Consider the following 24183-nt stretch of genomic DNA (forward strand, 5'->3'; position numbering starts at 1 on the left):
GTGAGAAAGAGAGAAATGAGGAGAGAAAACACGTGGGATGTTTTCGGAGAAGAAGTTTGCACAAAATTTTGATTTTGAGAAACCATTATTCTACTTTGATTCTGATTTTTGTATAAAGAATCAGAATCAAAGGTTTTATTACACTGTAAAGAACGAAAAAGAGGAAAATGGAAAAAGAAAACATGTGGAGAGGAAAAGAAAAAGAAAAAAAAAAAACCGTTGAATATTAAATTAGAATAAAATACACGGCTAATAGATAAATAGTAACTCTTCAAATTTAAAAAAAAGACTAATATTTATTATAGTTTAAAACTTCTCATAGATACATTTAACTAATCCAATGTAACTATATTTTAGATACATTTATCATAATTTGTATTTGACTAGTGGGTAATGTTGATGGTCTAAATAGATACATGAAATCTTCAAATTCATTTTTGTTTGTATTAGTCGGGTGCCGCGTACAAGAATGTCATACTTTTCCGATTCACTGACCTTTCTGTGCTGTGCGAATAATGTGGCATGTCTAATTAGTGCTTACGTACGTAGCAAGGTACCAATTAACATGAGACTCGCGTCATGATTTACGTCGGTACTACACGTCAACAACATTTTCGGCCTCTTGCCACCGATTCTTTTTCGTGGTAAAAGGTGAATCCAAATTAAGAAGAGAAAATTTAATTATAAGTATAATTATGTATTAATTTAATATAATTAATTAATAAGTAAATTTGATTAAAAATAGTATTAATTTAAATTTTAAATATGAATAAATTAGTATTGATATATAGATTAGTGCACGATTTTATTTATATGTAATAAAACTCAACCAGTAAACTTGACAATAATTTCAATTTTTAACTACACTTGTTGGAATTTGTCGACAGAAATTTCTTAAAATATTTTTCAGTCAAAATTGATACTAGCTAGCCGTATCCAAACATACAAATCTTACTCACATTTTCATAAATATAAAATAATTTGTAATATAATTTTCTTTTATATTTTAAACATATATATGTACATATTTTAAATAATTGAATATGATTTATTATATTAAAAAGATTGTTTGTTTTTACTATTCACCAAACATCTTACAGCCTAATCTTAAACTCATCTTACAACTATTCATAAATACAAGAATTGTTTTATTGTTTGGATATAAGGTAAGATGTTTTCCAATGATATATTTGACATGGTTATGGTTGGTATTTACGGACTTGATTTATATATGTTTTTTGCGATTTCTTGACATGATAGTTTCCTTTATAAGTATACATATTGGTCATCTACTAGTTTTAGCTCATAGATCGGGAAACAGAATTAAAGTTGTAGGAAACAGAATGAAGAGGATTTAAATATTGTGAATTTTTTCAGTAATAAATGTAATCCAAAAGATAAAGTAAAGATCTTTTTTCTTGTTTTAATTATTTCTTTACAGCATGCAATCATGCATGACAGTCAAGCCTCTAAACCATGCAAGCAAGGCTGGAACTTTGGCTTGATCGAGACATCAACATTATTCTTGTCCCGGCCGATTGCGCCTTGAGAGACGTCATTTTTCTATTAACATTGATGATCAGTTGCTCTATATATAGCTTTTTCTGAGGGCATAACTATATATATATCCACTGGAGCCGACTGCTTATATTTTGAGTTTTGGTGCTTAAATTTGGACTATATATAATTAAGTATGCTAATTGAGAATTATGACATGGTCATTAATGGTAATATCATACAACTGATCAGAACAAAACTTATATCAGTCGACCTTATGATCTTGACCCTCAAACTGGGAACCCAACCACAACTAATTAGACTGAGAAAGCCACATATATAGAAGACACAGACAATATCTGCATGCATATATAATAAATATATATATATTTATTTATATTTATATATCATTCTCTCGAGCAACTGCAACTACTTGTTTTCCAAAGTTACGACCACTGAAAAGGCCAACAAGGGCAGCTGGAGCATTCTCAAGGCCTTCTACTACGTCTTCCACATACACGATCTTCTTTTCTCTGATGAAAGGCAGTACAGTGTCCAGGAACTTGGGATATAGGTGATAGTAGTTGCGGTGAGTGTATCCTTGCATGTGGACCCACTTGAACCCAATGTGCATTAAGTTTTTAATGCCTTGAGGCTCATCAAGGTTGTATTGTGAGATCATTCCGCACACTGCAATGCGACCAAAGTGCCTCATGTTTAGCAGCACTGCATCAAGCATTTCGCCCCCAACATGCTCAAAGTATACGTCAATGCCTTCAGGGAAACACCTGCAGGCATGCAGTATTGCGGTGAGTCGGTGACAATTAATTAATTATAACCTCAACTTGATCATGTTTTATATGTATATACAAATTAACTATGTTGGATACATATTGCTGACCTTTTCAAAGCTGCGTTCAAGTCATGCTCCTCCTTGTAATTGAAAGCGTCATCGAACCCAAGTTTATTCTTCAAGAGATCAACCTGATTTATGAGTAATGCATGCAGAAGATCATCTCAGTCTTCATTAATTTTAAGGATGCAGGGCTCTTCAAATTTCACAATAGTTAAATAGAAAGGAAACAAAATAATTGCACCTTGATCTATATATATATATATGAGAATACCTTTTCTCTACTTCCAGCACTTCCAACAACATAACAACCCTCCAGTTTCGCAAATTGTCCAAGAATCTGGCCCACTGCGCCCGATGCTGCTGAAACAAACACATATTCTCCTTTCTTTGGGGCACCAACCTCATAGAACCCAGCGTACGCGGTCATCCCAGGCATGCCTATTGTGGGTGAATTTAAGAAATATATAAATGCACAGGGCGTTGATAGGGATCAGCATTAAATTTAATTATTATTTAGTTAGTTAAGCAACATGGCTCATAAAATCTAACATCAAAACATTACAAAAGAAAAGGAGTTCCAAGGAATTAAACAACATTAACTAATGCATGGTCCATTCGTGAACATTTTGTTTAATATTCCTAACGGGGCTCACCAAGAATTCCAGTGTAGTAGGAAAGAGGTAAATCAGTGTGCTGGATTTTAATTAGGCTCTCAGTTTTCGTTATCAGGCTGTACTCTTCCCATCCGGTAGTCCCCCATACCAGGTCACCTGCTTTGAATTTTGGATTCCCGGAATCCAGAACTTTAGCCACACCATACCCGAAGATTGGCTGCAAATTTTCATGGAAAACAAACACTTGTAGCCAGGTATATAGGGCGCTCAAGCCTTAATGTACAAATACACATCAGATGAAAGGAACCAAAATAAATGAGCATTTTAACCCAAAAATAAGTAAAATGAATATTGTCTTACACGGCCAGGGGTGTATCTATCGTATCCGGTTAGACCTACGGCTTTCCTCATAAAGAACTGCATGAGAGGATCGCAGGATAAGCAAATGTTCTTCACCAAAACTGCGTCTGAACCTTGAGGAACCTTCAACTTTATGGTACCAGTGGTCAGATACATGTCCGATTCCTTGGGATGGCCAGTGACATAGTCCCTGAATATAACCTGCTTGTTGCTCACTTCATCTCCAACTCTCGCCGCCATTATTGCTATATATTTTGATGAATTAAAATCTCTCTAGCCTCCTTAATTGTTCGCTTGATCAGTGTGTAGGAATTGATACCTGTAGTGGACCACGAGGTCCTATTTATAGATACCTGAAAGTACTTGTTTCTTCGAATTCATTTTTGATAAACAACAACGTTACGTGCCGCCTAAAAGAACATATTTTTCCTGATCTTGTATTTCAGCGTGCAACGTGGTAACTATGCATGGGTCGTGTTGGTAAGGCTGACAATGTGGATTACAGATACGTTGTTGCACAAATGCAAGATAAGATCGCCTAGGATTTGGGTAAGTGCTTACGTATTAACATGAAACTAGCGTCATAGTATACGTCATAGTAACGTCACCGATGGAATTTGGTACTTGTCTTATTATTTGCCTTCGGACGGTGCTTACTCTCCCACAGGGCACTCACCGCGAATAGACAACTTTTTTTTCTATCTTTTTCATTCTTTTTTTAATAAATATTTTAAAAAAATAAAAATCATAAATATATATTAAAAAAATTTACTTAATTATTAAATAAAAAAATAAAAGAGTAATGTTACATACAATTATAAAATTACAAATACTATGTAATCGCTTTAAAAAAGAGTAGAGTCCACGATTAAAAAGTTAATTTTTTTTATGTGAATCTCATATTAATTTATTTTTTTTAAAACGATTATATGTCGCTTGCACAATCATATTTGTAAATATTATTTATCAAAATAAAAACCTACAGTCGGTGGCGACCATTGACCAGATTTCGTTAAAGAGTACAGTATTTGCCGCCATCCAATTCAATGATCTGTTGCTGCGTTTTATCTCCATATTACAATAAAAGTTTGACTGTATTACATTAATCTCAATTGCTTTCATATTCCCACAAAATCTCAGACCAATCTATTTAACAAAACATAAATGTTAAATCGACCGAAGTTGAGTCTTGATAGTGTGTCTCGATGCAATTTTTTCTTTTTAGTGATGTTGTGAATTTTTATTTTTAAAAAATATTTTAAAATGTTAAAAAAATATCTATAAAAAAAAAATTTAAATACACTTATCGAGATTTAAATTTAGATGCCTACTCGATCGATAGCGGTAGCTTTACAGGTTACAGCTATTCATAATCAATCATCATACAAACATCCAGAGAATGGGTTTTGAACTTTTTGGATTAGAGTTTTACTATATATAAATTTAATTGCGTATTAATTTATATATTAATTTTGATTTATTTATATTTAAAATTTAAATTAATATTATTTTTAATAAAATTTATTTTTTGATCAATATTATATTAGTGTATAGATTAATATTATACTTGTAATTATATTTTTTTTAGAATTATATTAATTGCTGATAAGTACTGCAAGGCCAGGCTACAAGGAAGCCCAATGGGCTAGCAACGCCGCAGGCTCAAGCAACGACAAACTTACATTATTCAATGACCTGACCGTACACCACGCTGTAAAATTCAAGGACAAAACATCAATCGATCTTTTCTATGCTATATTTATTCTAACTGGGTTTGTGTCTTCCCCGGCTACAAGCAACCTGAGGGCTGGACTGCACCAGAAGATGTTCCTGCAGCATAGGTGCATGAAGCCTGAGCAGCTTGATTCTTGTAAGTTAGCTTCACATCCTCCAATCTTATTCCGGAGCATGGATTCTCTGAACTACAATCAAATTTCACAGCAACTTCTGTGGCCGATGTTCCATGGATGTCCTGGTATGTCACGTCACTAATTTTTACACCAGAAACCTGTTGAAAAAATCAAGCTAAGATGTTCAGAAATGGAGCCAAACTTTGAACATGATGATTTTGGGATCTTCAAAAGGAACTAATTGGCCTGTCTTGATTAGGTTAGGCAGCAAGGATTTCAATATGTTACCTGGCCAGGGCAACCTTCGTTGCCTGGGCAGTAATTTTGATCGATTAGAATGGGATTCTGGACATCCACCATAATGGCATGTTGGAAGAGGATGTTCCTGGCAAACCCATTGCTGGGCCTTCCCCAAGTCTTAATCCTCACCCCATTCTGAGTGCCGGTAAAAGTAACTGTTTTAACTGTCACGTTCTCCACACCAACCTCTTGCAGGTCCTTGCCCAGACTCCCAATGCTGCATCAGTTTGAATAAAAAAATCCCACGCCCACTTTAGCATCATACCCGTATATAATAATGCATTAAATACCAAGAGAATGTGAATACCATATCTAATCTTAGATAAAATAATAATAATAATAAATACCTGATTCCATGGCCAGGTCCACATGCAACATTCTCAATCCACAAGTTGGTGGCACCGGGGCCAATTGAGATGCAATCATCACCGGTCCGGATTTTGGAGCTGAGGATGGTGACGTCTGATGATAACTGAACGTGAATGCCGTCAGTGTTTGGGCTGTCACCGGAGGCGGCGACTGTGACACCTTGCATTTTCACTTTCTGGCACCCATTGACGACGATGTGGAACATCTGGCTGTTTAGAGAGGTCAAACTACTGACCACGATGTTTTTTGAGTTCGTAAATTCCAGTGTCTGCTTGTATACACATAACAAAAAGATGCAATTATTAATCCATGATTATGAAAATCGAGGAAAAGCATTATCCGTTAAAAAAAAACACGAAAGAAACATGGGCCGTTGGCGTTCAGGTTCTCAGGAGGACTGTTAATTAAAATATTAAAAATGTGGACCGTTGATGCAGGCAATAAAAGGCCTAAGCATGTGCTAGCTGTTGGCATTCCGGTAATTAGCACTATGCGCATGCTTTGCTGATGTTGCAAAAATCGAGGAATAGATTATATATATATATATATATACAAGAAAATAAATAATTACTCGAGGACATGAGATTATTCCCAAGTATCGCCTGTCTCTACGATCATGTCCTTGTCCGTGACCTTGGCTTGTCGTGCATTGCATCAGTCGATCAAGGAATATTTCATTTGTTATTTATATTAAAAATATGTATAATCAATTATGTTAATAAAATATATTTAATTCGTAAAATTGATTGTATATAAAATTTTTAATATATATATTAAAAAAACAGTACTTTTCACTGGTGAATCCACCCATGCAATTTGCTGCATGCTTAGAAAATAAACCGTGTTAATTAATTAAGGTGAGAACTTAAAAAAAAATCATCAACCCACTAACAATGAGGAGAAAGAATATATGCTTTGGCAAAGCAGCAGGGAAAATGAAGATTCTCTTTTGTTTTTGCTCTTTCTTTTTAATTAACCACATTAATTATTTCACATGGTGCATATATACATGATAATCATGTATACGTACGTATATAATATGTATATATAATAAGAAATGATATTTACAGTCATAATTATGTAAGTATTGTGTAGTCTATTTGAAAAAAATTAATTAATATGGGATTTAAATAAAATAAAAAAATTAACTTTTTAATCGTGTATTCTATTCTTTCAAAATAATTACGAGATATTTACATATTTTATGACTGTATATAACATAACTCCTATATAATTATCTAATGGCCACTTTGACACTTGTCAGCATCAATGGAAACTGACGCAGGATGCCACAGTCTTTGTAGTGAAAAGACATATATAGCCCTAGCTTTGTCAACCATAATTTTAACCCCGAAGTTTGCAACTCAAATCATGAGTATGGCATTCACTGCTACCTGTAGCTAGCTCACGAAAATTAAACTGCAAATAAAACAAAGGGTACTGGGGCAACATTGACATTCAACGACGTACCGTTGCTCCGCTGGGGCAACTCTTGCCTGAGGACTTGCAGTCCCACAAGCCGGCGCCTTGCCCATCAAGAATCCCTCCAGATATCGTAACCCCGTCAACGTGCTCGAACAACAGCCAGTTTCCGTCATTTCCCAGAACGCTGTAGTCCGATGGCGCCACGAGCGTGCCATCGATGTGTATCCCGATGGCACTGTTCATGCATGGCCCGTTGAAAACCACCTTGCCAAGATCAAATCTCCCGGCCGGCACGTAAATGATGGCCGGATTTGCCGAGGCACAAGTTTTTGTCCATGCAGAAATGAAGGCCTGGGTTGAGTCCGTCCCGCCATCTGCTTTGGCTCCCAAACTGACCACATTGTAAGTAGTCACGGGAGCGGCCAAGACGATGGAGGAATAGAATAAGATAGAGAGAAGTGAAAGAACGAGAGGGCAGCTTCTCATATGGTACTTTGCCATTTTGGTTTTGGGATGAAAATGTGCTTGTTTGTGTTCCTGTCTGATCTGAGAGAGAGAGAGAGAGAGAGAGAGAGAGAGAGAGAGAGAGAGAGAGAGAGAGACAGAGTTAGGGAGTTGAATAAGGAGTTAAGGATTGTATATAGTGGTGGGGGAGTTGAGCGGTTTGAGGTGTATTTATAGGATTTGAAATGCAGGTTAATTAGTTTCCATGTAAAACATCAGAAAGGGCACGCAAAGCTGCGCCGAACTTTCAACTTTGAAAGGATCTAATTAAACGTTAATTACGTTAGACTTTTATTATTTATTTATTTTCCTTTAATCACTTCTTGAGTACGTGATGACATAGCTTGCAATATTCATGGTTTTTGGCTGGGACTGTATATAATAGTTTAATATATAATTAATTATAGGGTGTATATATCCAAATGAGTTATAAATGGAGAAACCATACGAATTTCTACCTATATACATCAAATGCCTATGTAAATGTTATATATGTTTTTATATTGAATTATTCAATTATCAAGTTCATGTTTAGAGTACATATCTATATCATTTAAATAATAATATTTGATTCCAAAGATTTAAATTTTAAAATATATATTTCAAATCAGATTATACTATGTAAATATTTTAATAAGTGTGTTTTACATGCCGGCTTGATAACAAAATTTTTCTTTTATATTCTATGACTCATAGCCCGCCCCATATATATCTATATATATTATTTATATATATATATATGTGTGTGTGTATGTATGTTTTTATATATATTGTGCAAAAATCTAGCTAGAGAATTCTTACTGCAGTGTGATCAGGAGCAAATGAAGCATGCATATAGATGGTTAATATTCTTACAGATTGGAGTAAAGGCCGGGAACGGCGGGAAGGGAAAAATTGATAGGTAGCTAGGGTTTTCAGTAAATCACGCGCCCCCCGAGCTCAAAGCAATGATTAAGGAGGAATGCATGCACGTAGGACGTGGGTTGGGTGAGATGTAGGAGAATTTCAAAGCTGGTTTCTGGTGCACTAACTTAGGCAAGAAGGGAATGAAAAGCAGCGACGACCGTCAACGTACGTACGTGACAATATGGATGCCAAAACATATATACATCCCCACTGGCCCGCCCCCCATGAATTAAGTGATCACCATGCACCGCCCGCAAATAATATTCTTGTTTCCGGGTGCTATGTTCTGCACCTATCTTTGCTTAAAGCACACGATTAAGTGCGTGCATGCATGATCATCTCCCCATATATAATTCAAGAATTCTACTGCATATAACTACTTTTACATATTTTATTGATGTGATTAGTCAAAACAGTTATGTTAATTAAAAAAAATGATGCAGCCAATCACATTAGTGAAATCATATGCAAAAGTAACTACAGATAAAATTTTTGATAATTCAGTGATCCCCTACGTAGAGTACTCTAACTATCACAAAGATCATCTTTAAATGCTTGCCCATATATCAAGCAATATATATATATATATATATCTTCTTTTCTGTCTTCCAAACGTAGTTGCTTTCCTTGGATTAACATTATTAATTTACAATTAACTAATTTCCTAATGTAATCACTTTTTTTACGTAAAATTTGAAAAGATCTAGAACGAGACATGCATATATAATCGCACACGGCATTAAATTTCCTATATATATATATATTTGAAGTATAAAACTTATTTGGATGGATAAAAAAATTATAAGAAATCTGTTATGTTTTCGTTTAGCTCATGTTATTGGTTAGTTTAACTAAAAAAAAATATCGAAATACATTTCATCTCGTGAGTATTATTTTTTTAATGGTAAATAGATTTCATTCAGTATTATTTTTTTAATGGTAAATAGATTTCATTCATTTTTTAAAGCGAAGTTACAGTTTTGACATAATACATATAGGAAAATTCTTCAGATTATAAGCCAACTATTCACGTTTGGAGCTCCACTAGTACGCAAATTTTTTTGTGACTGGTATAGTCTTAATTTTTATAACTCTCTACAAAAAAACCGTATAAGAGATAACGCTCTACCTAAAACAGAGATTTCATACCCCACCCTCCAGAGTATTAGGAGAGGATTTTCACTCTATGGACAAAAAGTTCGAGAAACTATTTCTTTTTTATTTTTACCTAAACAAAAGAAGATAACAATAAACATAAAGATAGATCATGTGAAAATGAAGAATTAGAACTTAGATCTACTAGATTGTGGAGAACAATCGAATTTGAAGAAACCAAGGTTCCTGACCCTAGAAACATTGCTCGTGGCGGCAATAGGAGCTTCCCTATGCGGTGGCATGTGGATCTCACCCCCGCTTTAACCCTCATATGTGACTCATGCGCCACTCCGTTTTATGAAAATCTTTAATCGTCTAAAGGATTGACAGCCTGAGAATCCTACGGTAGGCAATGTGGTGGTCGTTGGGTTTTCAAAAATAGTAGATTGTAGAGAAAGGGGAGAGAGGTAGGGTTTTTCTAAATTTCCCACTAAATGAGGTAGGGTTTTTCTAAATTTCCCACTAAATGAACACTTCATATATTCATCTCGTGATTTTACATGTAGATGATCATGAGTTTATTAATTAACCCGTGGATGTACGTCTACTATTGAAGATTTCAGTTAGAGTTTCGTACAAATTCCAAAAGATTCTCGAGATTAATTAATATCTAATCGAGGCACTATATATATAATCTTAATTAATTGTACGTACGTACCTAAATTAATTAACTCACCTAAAATAGATAGCTAGTACTTGTCTTTCGGTTTTTTCTCCAATCTTATAATTTAATTGTATGGCTTTCATAAATATATGTGCCTAGCTATAATTTGAAAAGCTAGCACTATATATAGAGCGTACCATAGATCTGGGCCCTCCATGCGTTGTGATTCCAGAATGAGAGGTATTGTTCCTAATATTAAGGCCGGGGGGAAATATGTATATATCTATATATATACCTAATTCAGCAAGATAGCTAGCTAATATATATAGCTAGCAAGATAGCTAGCTAGGTATATATATATATACCTAATTCAGCAAGATGACAAATTATACATATGTACATTCTTTATATATTGAGAATAATTTTCCTTGTCATATGCTTGCTTGCTAGTTTCCATGATTTCTGGGCAGATTTTGGGAGACATTTTAAGCTTCCTAGCTGCAGGTGGCATAACTCCATTTGTGGGTTTCATATATGCATGGAATGCGCGCTAATTAAGCAATCAGATCAGAAAGGCATGCATGTGATCAATGTGTAGTGCATGAAACATACACATGCATTACAAGGAAAATGTTTATTTGCAACTAATTTTTTTCAATTAAATGAGTATTTTTAGATAAAATGAGTTTATTTTTATCGTAAATAGTCATTTTTGTTACAAAAAATTAATCACAAATACCTATTTTTTTTGTAGTAATATATATATATAGATATAATATGTAATAAGACAAATTTAATATGAAATGCCAAGTGAAATTCCCAAACCATCTTCTATCACATTGGCATTTCTAAAGTACAGAAGCTATAATAACAGGGACAATAATAGTTATGTTCGCCAATATATAGCCGGATAATAGTACTGATATTCAACGCGATCAAAGCGCAGCGAGCTAGCTAGCTAGGTGTTGCGTGAACAAGATGATCGATCATTAGAGGTTGTACAGTTTAGGGGCTTGATCAACTATTATGATAATCTTTATAATTTATAAATTCCACAGCCGTATTAGATTGACGTGCACCCCTTGGAAAAAGATCATTTTCTAATATTAATACTATGTTATATATATAGGTCATGCATAAGCGTTAATTTCGCCAACAGTTTGCCTAGATTGAATATATATATATTATATAGAAACAAATAAGAAATAATTGGCTAATAACCTGCATCATGTGATAATTAAACTCCTTTAGTTATAATTAGCCAATAGTTTATCCTAATCCTGATTATATACAATATTCCCATCATGTGAAGATTTGCTGATCATGACGGTACGTACGGAACTGCATGTGATCAGGAGGAATTTGATGATCAAGGCTAGGGATCGATCTCATTAATTATATATATTTGTTAGGAAAATTTCAACGATGTATATGCATGCATGTACGGTTCCTCCTCGATTACGGTATCCCGTGGCAGATATTAATTGGATTAGATTGCCCACAGGTGTTATATTTTCAAATTAATTAATATATATCAATGATTGAAATCCTCGAAAGATGAGTGGAAATGGTGATACGGATTTTTTTTTTTTTTTTTTTGGGTTTTTTCCACAGCAGCTACTGCAATCACGATCGTTACCTGGCTGGCTAGTTCACATGCATGCATGCTCAACCAAGGACAAACTTGCACGTCCACAAGGATATGAATCGGATTACATTCATGAATAGATAAGGATCGATATTGGCCTCTATCATCTTAAGCTTTTAGGACATTTCACACTAATGATCATGTGCATGCATGGTTCAACAAAACACAAGCCAGTCTCACTGTTTTTGGCCTTGTTGCGCGGTTTCCGGCCTGTTGCATGCAATCTTAATTGTTAGTTTGCTGAGGTAGCCAGCCATGTGGGGTGTGTTGACATTTACGCCCATGCACTGACACCGTATATGATCATGGGATATTTAATTAATCAGGTGCCGTGATCTTCGAAATTCGATTATTTCAAATATATATATATATATATTTATATATGAAATTGCACACAATATCTTCCAAAAGATCATGAGGTCCTGGATTCATTTGTCATAGAAGATACATTAATTGTCATGTCTTGCTAGGTAGCTATCTACTTAATTATCTAGAGAATAGATCAGATTGTCAAAGTAGAGATCTTTCATGAACAAACATATCAGAATTAGCTAGCTACGACTCCTGATCCTTTCCTAAGCCCCCGGCCCCGTAAGTTTTCCTAATACCCTGCACTTGGCCGGAAAAGCAGGTCGAGTTACAACTACGTGCGGCGTGGCGTGCCGCCATTGAAACATGACTGTAAATGCATGCATGCATGCTAGCTCTGACTTTAATGTTTGATCATTAGTCAAGTACGTAGTACTGTTCCTTAGGTACACGTACGTAGGAACATAACTTAATTGGGCCGGGGAAATTAAAGGTCGACGACGACGTACGTACGTGGTTATCTCAATTACACACAAGTCAACTCTAGTAATTTTTATTCAACAAAAGCTGGTGCTAATAATTTCGCTTGACTAGGGACCAAACTTGCTTTTCATGAACTGGCCCGTGGTATTTGATAAATTGCCACGTCATGAAATTAAAGGACAGGTCATATATAAATATTCTATATATAAAAAGTGTGTATAAAATAAAAAAATTTATTTTAATAATTTTTTTTTTATTTTTTTGTTAAAATTAACACCGTTTGTTTTAACGGTTTGGGACATAAAATAAAGACATAAATGTTGAGAAAGATAGCATTCAATGTTGTTATATGATTTATTAATCTCAATAATTATAATACTTAATAGTTTATATAATAATAAGTAATTAAAAATTAGTTATTATATTTTTCTCTTTCTCCTTAATATATACACGTGTATTAGGTGCATAAGACGTGAATCCCTAAGTATAATATACGTATATTATACGTTTCATTAACTCAGATTATTGAGTATTCTAAATTTAAAAATCTCATATAATATATAATACAAGTGTGTTTAATCAAAGTATTTTTTTTTCCCCATAGTAGTAGGACGTAGCTTCCGGTAAGTCATATTTCATACGTGGGCTTGCTATGATAGGCACGTGACAAAAGCCGTGATCCTTGAGCTAATCAAGAAAGAGTAAATTCGGCCAACAATTTCAAAATATATTTTATGATTTATATATATGCTATATATAGAAAATATTATACCACAAATTTTATAAAAAGATTATGTTTTAACTTTATGTTGTCCCTGATCGACCCAACCAACAGCAAAATAAGAATTTCAATGTTATCTCTATTGATTGTCTACAGGATGATATAAATTGATAAATTATAATACAAACATCAAACGACACATATTTTGAACTAACGTTTGTGTTAGACTTTTATTAAATTTTTCGCATACATCTTTGCTAAAATTATAGATGTTATAAACATGTATTGGATTATATGATATTTTGAACTAATTTTTTTATTTTCTCTAATATGCCTTAAATTATTAAGTGACATAAATAATTTTTATAAAATATATATTATTTTTTACAAATAATCATTTCATAAAATTAGACAAACGTGTTTTGCACGTTACTCCCACCTAGTATATATATAGATGGGAAATGTTATGGTTATGAAAAAATTATAAAAAAATAAATTTATAAATTAATATGATTTATTATGATACGGAAGATTTATTTTATAATTAAATTAATTTTATATATAATTTGACATATAAAATCAAATCACGTTAATTTAAAATTTTAATTTTATAATTTTAATGGTCAAAACATTTCTTTAAAAAATTAATTTGACTTTCTAAACACAACTACTACTATTTCCTAAAGTTGTTACGCAACCGATCACAAGTGACTAGCAATGCTGAAACAGTTGCCTCATAATATAGCATTTTTGGGAAAAAATGGAGCTGATCCTAATATCCTATAACATATAAACGGGTTGGGCCGGGTTCAGTACCCAGCCCTGGAACAGGTCATGTGTTAATTACGATATTAAAATTAACTTTTAAGTTCTAGCTAGCGATTCAAATCAAAGCTGGGCCGGCCCGGTTCAAATCAAACCTGGTCTTCAGCTTCATTGCCTTTTAAAGTTGCTAGCGTACGTACGTAGAATAGTTTTAGTTCTTTTTTTTCTTTTTTCTTTTTTTTAAAAGCCCAGGTTGGAGGTTTTTACATTTGGAAAATATTTTTAATTTTTTTAAATATAATATTAAGTAATTAACAGCATGTAATCTTTTAATCATTACGTAACATTTCGGGGAGTGCCCGGTTCATTATTATTTGAAAATTTTTATTTATAAGTTCGTGTGAATAACCCACTTAATAAATGCTTATATAATTTAATTTAATTTGAAAAAGTATTTAAAATTAAATGTTACAAATAAAATATTCTAATTTAAATATTATTGTGGATGATATACTGTACTCTGCATACCGGGTTGAAAATAAAATAACTTTTTCGATAGATTCTTAAAAAAAGCATATTCTCACTCTTAAACGTTAAATAAAATAAAAATAGTAATGGTACATGTACTTATAATTTTATTTATAATACTCATTTTATTAGTTTTCTTTTAAAATTTAAATTTTATGATTTTTAACATATCAATTAGTGACGTATGAAGAAATAAGTTTTTTGTAAGTATTTCTTAAGTACATTTAGTATTTTCCAAATTTAAAAAAAAAAAAACTTCAATTTCCCGTAATTTTCATCCATATCCCATTATTTATAAATTATTTTATTATACTGTATATTTACGGATATTACGAAAATATCCTTGATATGCAAACCAAGCTTTAGTCGTATAAACCCCGAACTTAAAAACCAGACCCTATATACAAACCAATTAAACGGATCTGGGGTTCCCATTGGAACTAATAAATTAAGAGAGCAAAATCATGATGAGTCTGGCTTTGGTCTCTGTCCAACTTTGACTGCATGTACAGATGCATGGACCCTAACGGTATAGACCTGAAGTTTCCTTTGACCGCCACACATAACACATTCAACTTGTGTACTAAAAGTACGATGTTGCTATGATCCTCAACGTCTTTTCTTACTTCATCCACATGCTAATATGTTATTGCAAGGACTTGTTAAGTTCTTCAACGACGTCACGTATTAATCATGCCTTTTAAACGACGTTAAGAGAGAGATAAAATAATTAAATCTCTTTCTACAAGCTTACATCTTTCTTTTAGACAAATGTTAATTTTATATAATATCATATCTTTTATTTAAATCCCGACTCTACAACTTTATCTGATTAATTAAATATTTAAAGTACTATACTGATTTATTTTACAAATTATAGTCTTGATTTTTAGTATTTTTGTATGGTTCAGATTTGATTTTAATATCTTCTCTAACAAAGCTTTACTAATTTTTATTGAGTTTACCTTATAAAGGCACTTGAAGAAATTTATTTTATTCTATTTTATAATTTTTGGAAGGTGTTGGGGGGCTGCTTCATGGGCATATTGTGATGTGGTACGTACGCGACACTTATCCCTTTTGTCTTCAATGCATTTGTGAAATTGCAGCCAGCCAGTCAACAAAGGATGCACTTCCCTACAAAAAATAAAAGATGTTATCCCCGATTAGCATGGTTACATGACACGTACTCCCCTAGGACAAATTTTTGGTAGATATCAACACAGATATTCTAGTCACGGATATTAAATTATGAGTTTTACTATATATAAATAAAATTATATATTAATTTAAATATAAATATTAAATTTTTTATATATAAATTAGTACTTTTTTAATAAAATTTACTTTTTAATTAATCACATTAAATTGATATACCTATTAATACGTAATTATATTTACGACTAAATTTTTCCTTAAATTATAAGAGTCAACCTATTTTATAACTTGTTTAATCTATTTCAACTTGTTTGAAATAAAGGGTTAAGTTTATTTATATATTTATTTTTTTTAATTCGGTTAATATAATTTTATGTATGATACAAAAATTACTATATAAATTATTTGCAATTATAACTGGATTTATAATAAAATATTTTATTATCAAAATCCAAAATAATAATATATAAGAAAACTAATATTTTCGTAAAACAAAATTACATGAATAACATAAAAAAAGTTTAATAGTTTGAGATATAACTTAGCCATGTATTAATATTAATATCACACATTCCTAACAACAAAAAAGGACATACAAGACAAACATTTATAAAATTTTAAAAAATAATTTATTTATGTTATACAGATTGACCTGCAATTGATTCATTTATTAATTGTATATTATTGAACTAATCTATTTTGATTAAGATTCATTTATATCAAATTCAAACTCACTTATTTCAATGCGCATTCATGTGAGGTTCATGATGGTCATCTATATATATACCCCTTCTTTTTATCTTGTATTTTATATTTTTAATACATATGTTGTTAAAGGTCCTATGGCAGAAGGACTCTCATCCAAGTCAAACGCAATCCATTAGCAATAAAATTTAAATAGATGAGATGTTACTCAATAGAACTAGGCCTCTTCACCCGACCCGGGCCGATCTGAAAATGCATTGTTTCAACCCGACCTGAAAATGCAACCTTCCGATGAGAGGGACTTCCGAACCGATGAGATTAACCGATTAACCGAATCGAAAACTTTCGGAAGTTAACCGATTAATCGGAACAACTCAGAAATAGAAGAAGAAGGCAACACAACGAGGTAAAAAAAAAAAAAACTCAGAGATTGAGGAAGGAGAAAGCAAGACAACGAGGTAAAAAAAAAAAAAAACTCAGAAATATAAGAAGAAGAAGAAGAAGAGTAGGCTAACGTATGGTTAACGCGGCAACCTCTTCTTCCTAACACTCATCGGCGACAGCGAGCACCGCTTCAGCGGCTCCAATGGGTTCGACCTAACCTCTTCGCCCACGACAAGTTCTTCTCCAATGGGTTGGACCTATCTTGGGCCTAAGCCACCAGATCCTTCTCAGGCATCCGTAAGCGGCTCCACCACATGGTTGAGTCCTTTAGACCAGTCGCCTCCGCGCTTCTCTCGCTCCCTATGCCCACCATAGCCGCCATTAATAGCCACGCTGCTGCCGCCGGATTCCTCTTCACACTCAGCCACAACTACGTCTTCATGCGGCACGACAGAGGCGTGCTGTACATGCCCGAGGTCGACCTCGAGCTGACCTGTAACAGTCCGCTAGAAATTCAATTGTGAAATTTCTATTAACTTTAGGAATCTCGTGAAAACCCCATAAGTTTTCACGAATCCATTAATCGTATAGGTTTTTGTCTAACTACATAGTTAGCGTTATTATTTACTATGGTATCAGAAGTGTGTTTTTGATTATTGGAGATAGTTAGAAGTGTCAAAATGTATTATAATTTGTGCCATTAGACTCGGAGGGTTATTTAAAGTCTTATGGCGTAATAACATTTTTTTTCATATTTTCGGACAAAACGTCTGTTCAAAACTGTAGATATTATTGGATAAAAAGAAATATCTTGAGGTAATTTTCGTGAATATTATTGGGTAAAAATATTTTGAGTTGATTTTTATAGATATTATTAGATAAAAATATCTTAAGTTGATTTTTTGTAGATATTATTGGATAGAATATTATGAGATAATCTTTTATAGATATTTTGGATAGGAGAAAACCACACTCAACTCTCAACTCCAGCCTTATCACCTCCCTTATCTCGTCCATAAATATGTCCAGCCAGCACCCATGAACTTATCTTCAATTACACCTTCCAATAAAAGATTATCAAACACTCTCTCTCGGACAGTTTTTAGGAGTTCTTTTGCACGCCCATTTCGAAGCTGTTGTAAGTGTTTTATCATAAAATATCCTTCATATAAGTTGTTCCTTTTTTAGTCTAGTTTACATGGATATCTTATTTGTCCCATTTGAAGATCATTTGGTCAATCAAATATTATGTAAACTATAGAAAGGTCATTCTAGGAGATAAACTGGAAAATATGTTATAGTTTGGAGTTTTTGACCAAGCTAATGGATAGATATTGGTCCGAAATTTTTATGGAGTATTGTTAACATGTATATGTGACTATTGGTTGAGGATTTTTGCATGATTAAAGATTTTGATGAAAGATTTTCTTAGATTTAGAAACTTAGAAACTGGAAGAAGAAAAACAGTTTCTGTTTTGAGAAAGTTTAACTCTTTGGTGGTTTAAACCTATTCTAATGACTTTAATAATTTTATTGGAGGATCCTAAGTATCTTATATACATGTTATATTACTATTTTGAAGATATTTAATGTTAGTTTCAAAGATATGAAATTTTATGCAAAGAGATATTCAAATAAGCCAAAGTGTGGATATTCTTGGCTAAATTTATGTTTTGGTTAATTTCTAACCATGTGATCTTGAATTAGAAGTTTATATATGTTTTAGAACATCTTTTTAAACCATGTCATGGTTTGGTTTGAAGATCATATATTTATAAGTTATAGATCAAGCGATTTATCAAAACTAGTTGAGGAAAAAGTTTCTGTTTTTGGACTAAGTGTAAAACCAAAAACTCCAAATGTTATTTTGTGATTTTGGTGACTTTGGTTTGATGATTTAAAGCATGGTTGATGTTAGGATGATATTATGAATATGTTAGAAGTAAGATTTGATTTTTAAAACTCTTGGAGATGTTTTGATTTAAGGTCAAAACTTGTGATTCAAGTGCTTGGATCTTTTTTTTTTTAAAAAAGATTGGTGTTGATTATTAGCTTTTTCTAAATGGATGTTTTAAGTATGGTTTTTAATTTAGGATTGGAAGATATTTGTTGCAAAATTTTGATTTAAGCATGAGTTTTGAAGTTGAAAAGAATTGCAACAAAAAAATCAAGGGAAATGGCCTATGGATGTTTCGGCCATAGTGTGTTTTCTATAGTTGTGTTTTGTTTTAAATTTTTTTGAGTTGATATTTAAGTTTAGGACAAAATTTACATGAGGAATGTAAATTTTGGAAACTTTTGGAGTTAGTATGCAAAATCCTTAAATTATGGGTAAAACGGTCATTTCCCCACATGTAGAGAGTAAAATGAAAATTTTACTCTTTAAGTTAGTATTTTCCATATTTCAAATTATTAGTGATTTAGTTCTAACTTTTAGAATCACTAATTACAGTTCCTCGTGATTGCACTTGAAGTTTTATAAGAAACGCGGAGACTGAAGTAAGTTAGCTTTTAACTTACTAGCAGTCTACTATGTATGTGTGCTAAGTAAAGGAACTACAGTGTATGTATGTATGTTATCATATATGTCATGCCATGCCAAGTTATCACGTAATTATCTATTATACAGAATTTATTCTATCATCAATTTTTATCTGTTACATAATATATTCTGTCATGTATTACTGTACATTACAAGTATGTCATGTTAAATATGTTGTCTATTATATGTTATGCCATGTTACGAAATATTTCTATCTTAAGTTGGTCATGTATTTCAAGTTATGTTCAAATCACGTTATGTTACGTCAGGGCTCCAGTCCTTTCGTTTTTCAGTCACGTTTCATCTTGAGTACATTCAGTTTGTGTAGAATACATGGGGCCACAACAACTGTGGAGTATGTATTTAACTGCATTGTGATGTGTAGAATACATTGGGCCACAACAACTGTGGAGTATGTATTTTTCATGTTAAGTCAAGTTTGTGTAGAATGCATGGGGCCACAACAACTGTGGAGTATGTATTTACACGTAGAATACACGGGGCCACAATAACTGTGGAGTATGTATTTGTCATGTTAATTTAAGTTTCAGAATAAGTTAATACTAAGTCAAGTTTCAGATCAAGTTCATGTCAAGTCAAGTTCAGTTCATGTTTCAATTTAAGTTATGTCAATTATGCTATGTTGTACGCTAAGTTATGCTTTAATTATTTATGAATTTGATTATACATTTATGCTTTTACTGTCATCCATGCATCATTAGCATGTGTGGAAGTTTTTTGTTAACTTGCTGAGATTTGAAATCAAATCTCACTGTGGTAGTCCCAACTACCATTCCTCCCGAATGGTAGATCTTGTTACAGGACCTGAAGGAAGATCAGAAGCTGACCAACTAGACACAGTCGATTGAACGACGGTGCGTCGTTAATGTTAATATAGTAGTTAAATTACTACTTGTACGATGGAGTTGCATCTCCAATACTTTTGGATCATAACTATTTTGGACTAGTGTTGTGATTTTAGTTGTTCAATAGGTTTTTATGTATGAAGTATGTTTTAAGCATTTGGGATATTTTCAATTTGGTACATAGTATTGCTAAAGAAAAAAAAAATTATCTGCTGCGAATATTGCATATTATTAGATGCTGTTAGGAACATTGCATCTTATAGGTCATGAACGGGGGCAGGTAACCTTGTGTTGCATGTCTCGACGCTTCAAATTTTCATTCGATCCCAAACGGAATTTGGGGGCGTCACATGACCTTCCCCGATTACTTCACGGCCATGATGAGGTCAAAGATCGGCTCAGTTTCATTTGAGATTCATTTTGCCGATTAAATCGAAGATGGGAGAAGTACACAAAATAAAGGATTCATTTGATAAACGGATATCGGGTAATTCCCGATTAAATCGAATACGGGTACGGCCATTTATGCTTTCCAAAAAAATATTGAAATGGTTCGGACATTTTAGTACGGGTCGGGTCGGTTGAATAGGCCGGGTCAGAAAACCGGCTTATTTGTACACCCCTAAATAGAATCTTGTATTTTAAATAGCCTTACTCATATCCTTGGATATAATTAATTTCACATTCTTATCCTCTATAACAGCTCTGTTTTTGTTGTCTATACAATATGATGCAAACACCCAGCTAGATACAAGGGGTTATTGTCCAGTACATTTTTATTTCTATATTCCAACTTGGCATCCAAAGCCAATAGACTCACGTCCTCTGTTCCTTATGGCTAGTCACATTTCCTCCGTCATTATCCACTAAGACTCAACAACAAACCTCCACCACTCCACACTCCTCTTCTCCACTACTCTTACTAATATCATCACTTATTTACCAACAAGCTAAATCATGAAACTTTCTTCTCTGTAATGCTCGAGTCATTCCCTATATTTGTGGCCAATACATTTTTGGTTTGGTCGATGGTACCACCCCCACAACAAAAAATGACATATAAAACTAAACATTTATAAAATTTTAAATATAATTATCCGTGTTCAGGTTGATCAGAATTAATCCATTTATTAATAATATCTTATCGGGTTATTCCGTTCTGACCATGATTCATTTATATCAAATTTAAACTTATTTATTTTATATTACATTTATGTCAAGTTTATGATCGTATCATATATATATATACAACCTTACTTTTTAACTTGTATTTTATGTTTTTAATACATATTTTTGACATGATTGTGAAGTGTTAAGAGTTAAAAAGCTAGTGGCTTTAAATTCTGATGACTTTGAATTCTCCTATTACTCGACACAAACAAATTCAACGCGTACTTTCTTATGCATTTCGAAATCCTTCCATTATAATATTAGAAAGTAGTCCGATTAATAAATTGCTTTATCAATCAACTTCGCCATGACAACTTGCTTTAGAGCGAGGCCAATTATTAATTGTTTTTTTCCTCGTAATGTATTTCTTTTTCTCTTTAATAACACATTTATTTTTTTCATTTAAAAGGGAAAAGACATGCAGAATGCCGCATGAGATATTTAAAATAAATAAATTTAACAATTACTGAGAAAATTTATAATTTTATAGAAATAAATTCATAAAATAATATAATTTTATATAATATATTAATTTTTTTTATTAAAATAATTATTTTATAATATAACATCACACGTAAAATTATATCAATTTATAAATTTTATTATTATAAAATAATTTTATATCTAAAATACTTGGGAGCCCGCTGTGGGCTAAAGCTAGCCCTTTTTTTTAGTAAGTGTTTTTTTAATAATTTTATAAATTTTAAAAAAATATATATTTAAAAGTATTAAAAAATACATGTAAAAAAATATTTAAAAAAAACACACGCACACAATACAACTACCAACCGTAGTTCTAGCGCCACCCCTAAAATATTTATCTTGACTCTTTTGTTTTTAGAGATGAGATGAGATAAGATAAAATCTTTTGAGATATGTTAAGATGAGATAAGATAAGATGAGATTAGATGAAATATGTATTTGTTTTTAGAGATGAGATGAGATTAGTTTGACTTTATTATAATTAGTAATATGATAGGACCCACAAGTATTTGTAGTACTTTTTATAATATTTTATTTATTTACCAATGCTGCAATTTTTTTTTTAATTTTTCTATTTTTTTTGCTGCTTCCTTTATTTATTTATTTACCAATGGTGTATTTTTTTTCGCTGATTCCTTTTTTTTTTTTTTTTTAACTGAGAGAAACCATTTAGTCTTTTTTTTTTGGTTACTTTATTTGTTTATTTATTTACCAATAGTGTATTTTTTCCACTAATTCCTTTTATTTTTAAATGAGAGAAACCAAACTCATTTGTTTATTTATTTACCAATGATGCATTTTTTTTTGCTACTTTCTTTTCTATTAACCATTTGGTCAATTTTTTTTGTTTTTTTTTTTTGCTTATTTTGTTTATTTATTTACCAATGGTGATTTTTTTTTTGCTGCTTCCTTTTTTTTAACCATTTGGTCTTTTTTTTTGCTGCTTCATTTGTTTATTTATTTACCAATGATATTTTTTTTTCTGCTTCTTTTTTTTTAACCATTTTGTCTTTTTTTTTGGCTACTTCTTTTATTTATTTATTTATTTACTAATAGTGTAATTTTTTTTAGATGAAAATTTGAGATCTTTTGAAATGAAAATTTGAAAAGAAACTTGATATCTTTTGAGATGAAAATCTGAGAAGAAATTTGAGATATTTTGATATGAAAACTGGTAGATCCAAATATGTATTTATTTTTATAAAACTGCTAACAATACAAAAATTTTGAAAATTTTTCAAAATTTTAACTTTTAGTGGCAAAAACAATCGAGACGTTAAAGTATTGCGCTACCCACAAAGACAAATTCATTGACCTTTTCAATACCATGTGCGATGTTCGGCGCTGCATGGAACCGCAAAAACATATCATAAAGTATGGGTAATGATATCCGTACATTTTGTTTATGTTTTATTTACTACTCAGCCCATGAGGCTTTCTTTTATTTGTTCTTTTGACTTCTAGCAAGATTCAAAATCACACATTAAACTCACAACGCTAAGATCCATTTGGCCCTCTGCATAGCTATTTCCTCCGCACTCGAAAGCTGCCGTTAGCGGCAATGAAATGAGACAGTCACTTTCATCAACGATAACTCTCTCTGTCTCTCTCTATCTCTTTTCACAAAAGCCTCCTTTGCGTCAAGGAAAGAGAAAAGAAAGAAAAAAATACAACAGTCCAAAATCTAAACTTCAACATCAAACATCTAAGCTCAAAAACAGCTTGAATAATTGTGAAAAGAAATACGCTAACTAAAAAATAAGCTATTGAAAAGTCACAAATTCTAGAAAATTGATTGTAAAACTGGCTAAAGAAACATCATAACTGAAGGGGGTTTGTGACTAATTGGAAAAAAAAAAAAACATAGATATTTTTCCAATGGTGATAGAAGGAGAGGACTCTAGGGAGTATGTTGTGAGAGAAAGGTATGGGTTGAGAGGAGGCTTTTAAAATCATCCCCCAGGTTTTTTAACATTTCCAA

At 32.3% G+C, this 24183-nt stretch overlaps 2 protein-coding genes across 2 annotated transcripts; both read right to left on the reverse strand.

Annotated features, from left to right (window-relative positions):
• Positions 1 to 1687: 1687 nt before the first annotated feature.
• Positions 1688 to 3655, reverse strand: LOC122300797 (2-alkenal reductase (NADP(+)-dependent)-like). Its single transcript, XM_043111686.1, has 5 exons — positions 3328 to 3655; positions 3007 to 3184; positions 2625 to 2791; positions 2399 to 2481; positions 1688 to 2285 (listed from the first exon to the last, which is right to left on the reverse strand). Exons 1-5 carry the CDS (start codon positions 3565 to 3567, stop codon positions 1898 to 1900), a joined length of 1056 nt encoding a protein of 351 aa, XP_042967620.1. The 5' UTR covers positions 3568 to 3655; the 3' UTR covers positions 1688 to 1897.
• Positions 3656 to 4899: 1244 nt separating this feature from the next.
• Positions 4900 to 7904, reverse strand: LOC122295179 (polygalacturonase-like). Its single transcript, XM_043104270.1, has 4 exons — positions 7317 to 7904; positions 5825 to 6114; positions 5466 to 5694; positions 4900 to 5335 (listed from the first exon to the last, which is right to left on the reverse strand). Exons 1-4 carry the CDS (start codon positions 7770 to 7772, stop codon positions 5117 to 5119), a joined length of 1194 nt encoding a protein of 397 aa, XP_042960204.1. The 5' UTR covers positions 7773 to 7904; the 3' UTR covers positions 4900 to 5116.
• Between the last annotated feature and the right edge of the window lie 16279 nt (positions 7905 to 24183).

This window comes from Carya illinoinensis, chromosome 2 (assembly GCF_018687715.1).
Source record: "Carya illinoinensis cultivar Pawnee chromosome 2, C.illinoinensisPawnee_v1, whole genome shotgun sequence".
Taxonomy (NCBI): Eukaryota; Viridiplantae; Streptophyta; class Magnoliopsida; order Fagales; family Juglandaceae; genus Carya; species Carya illinoinensis.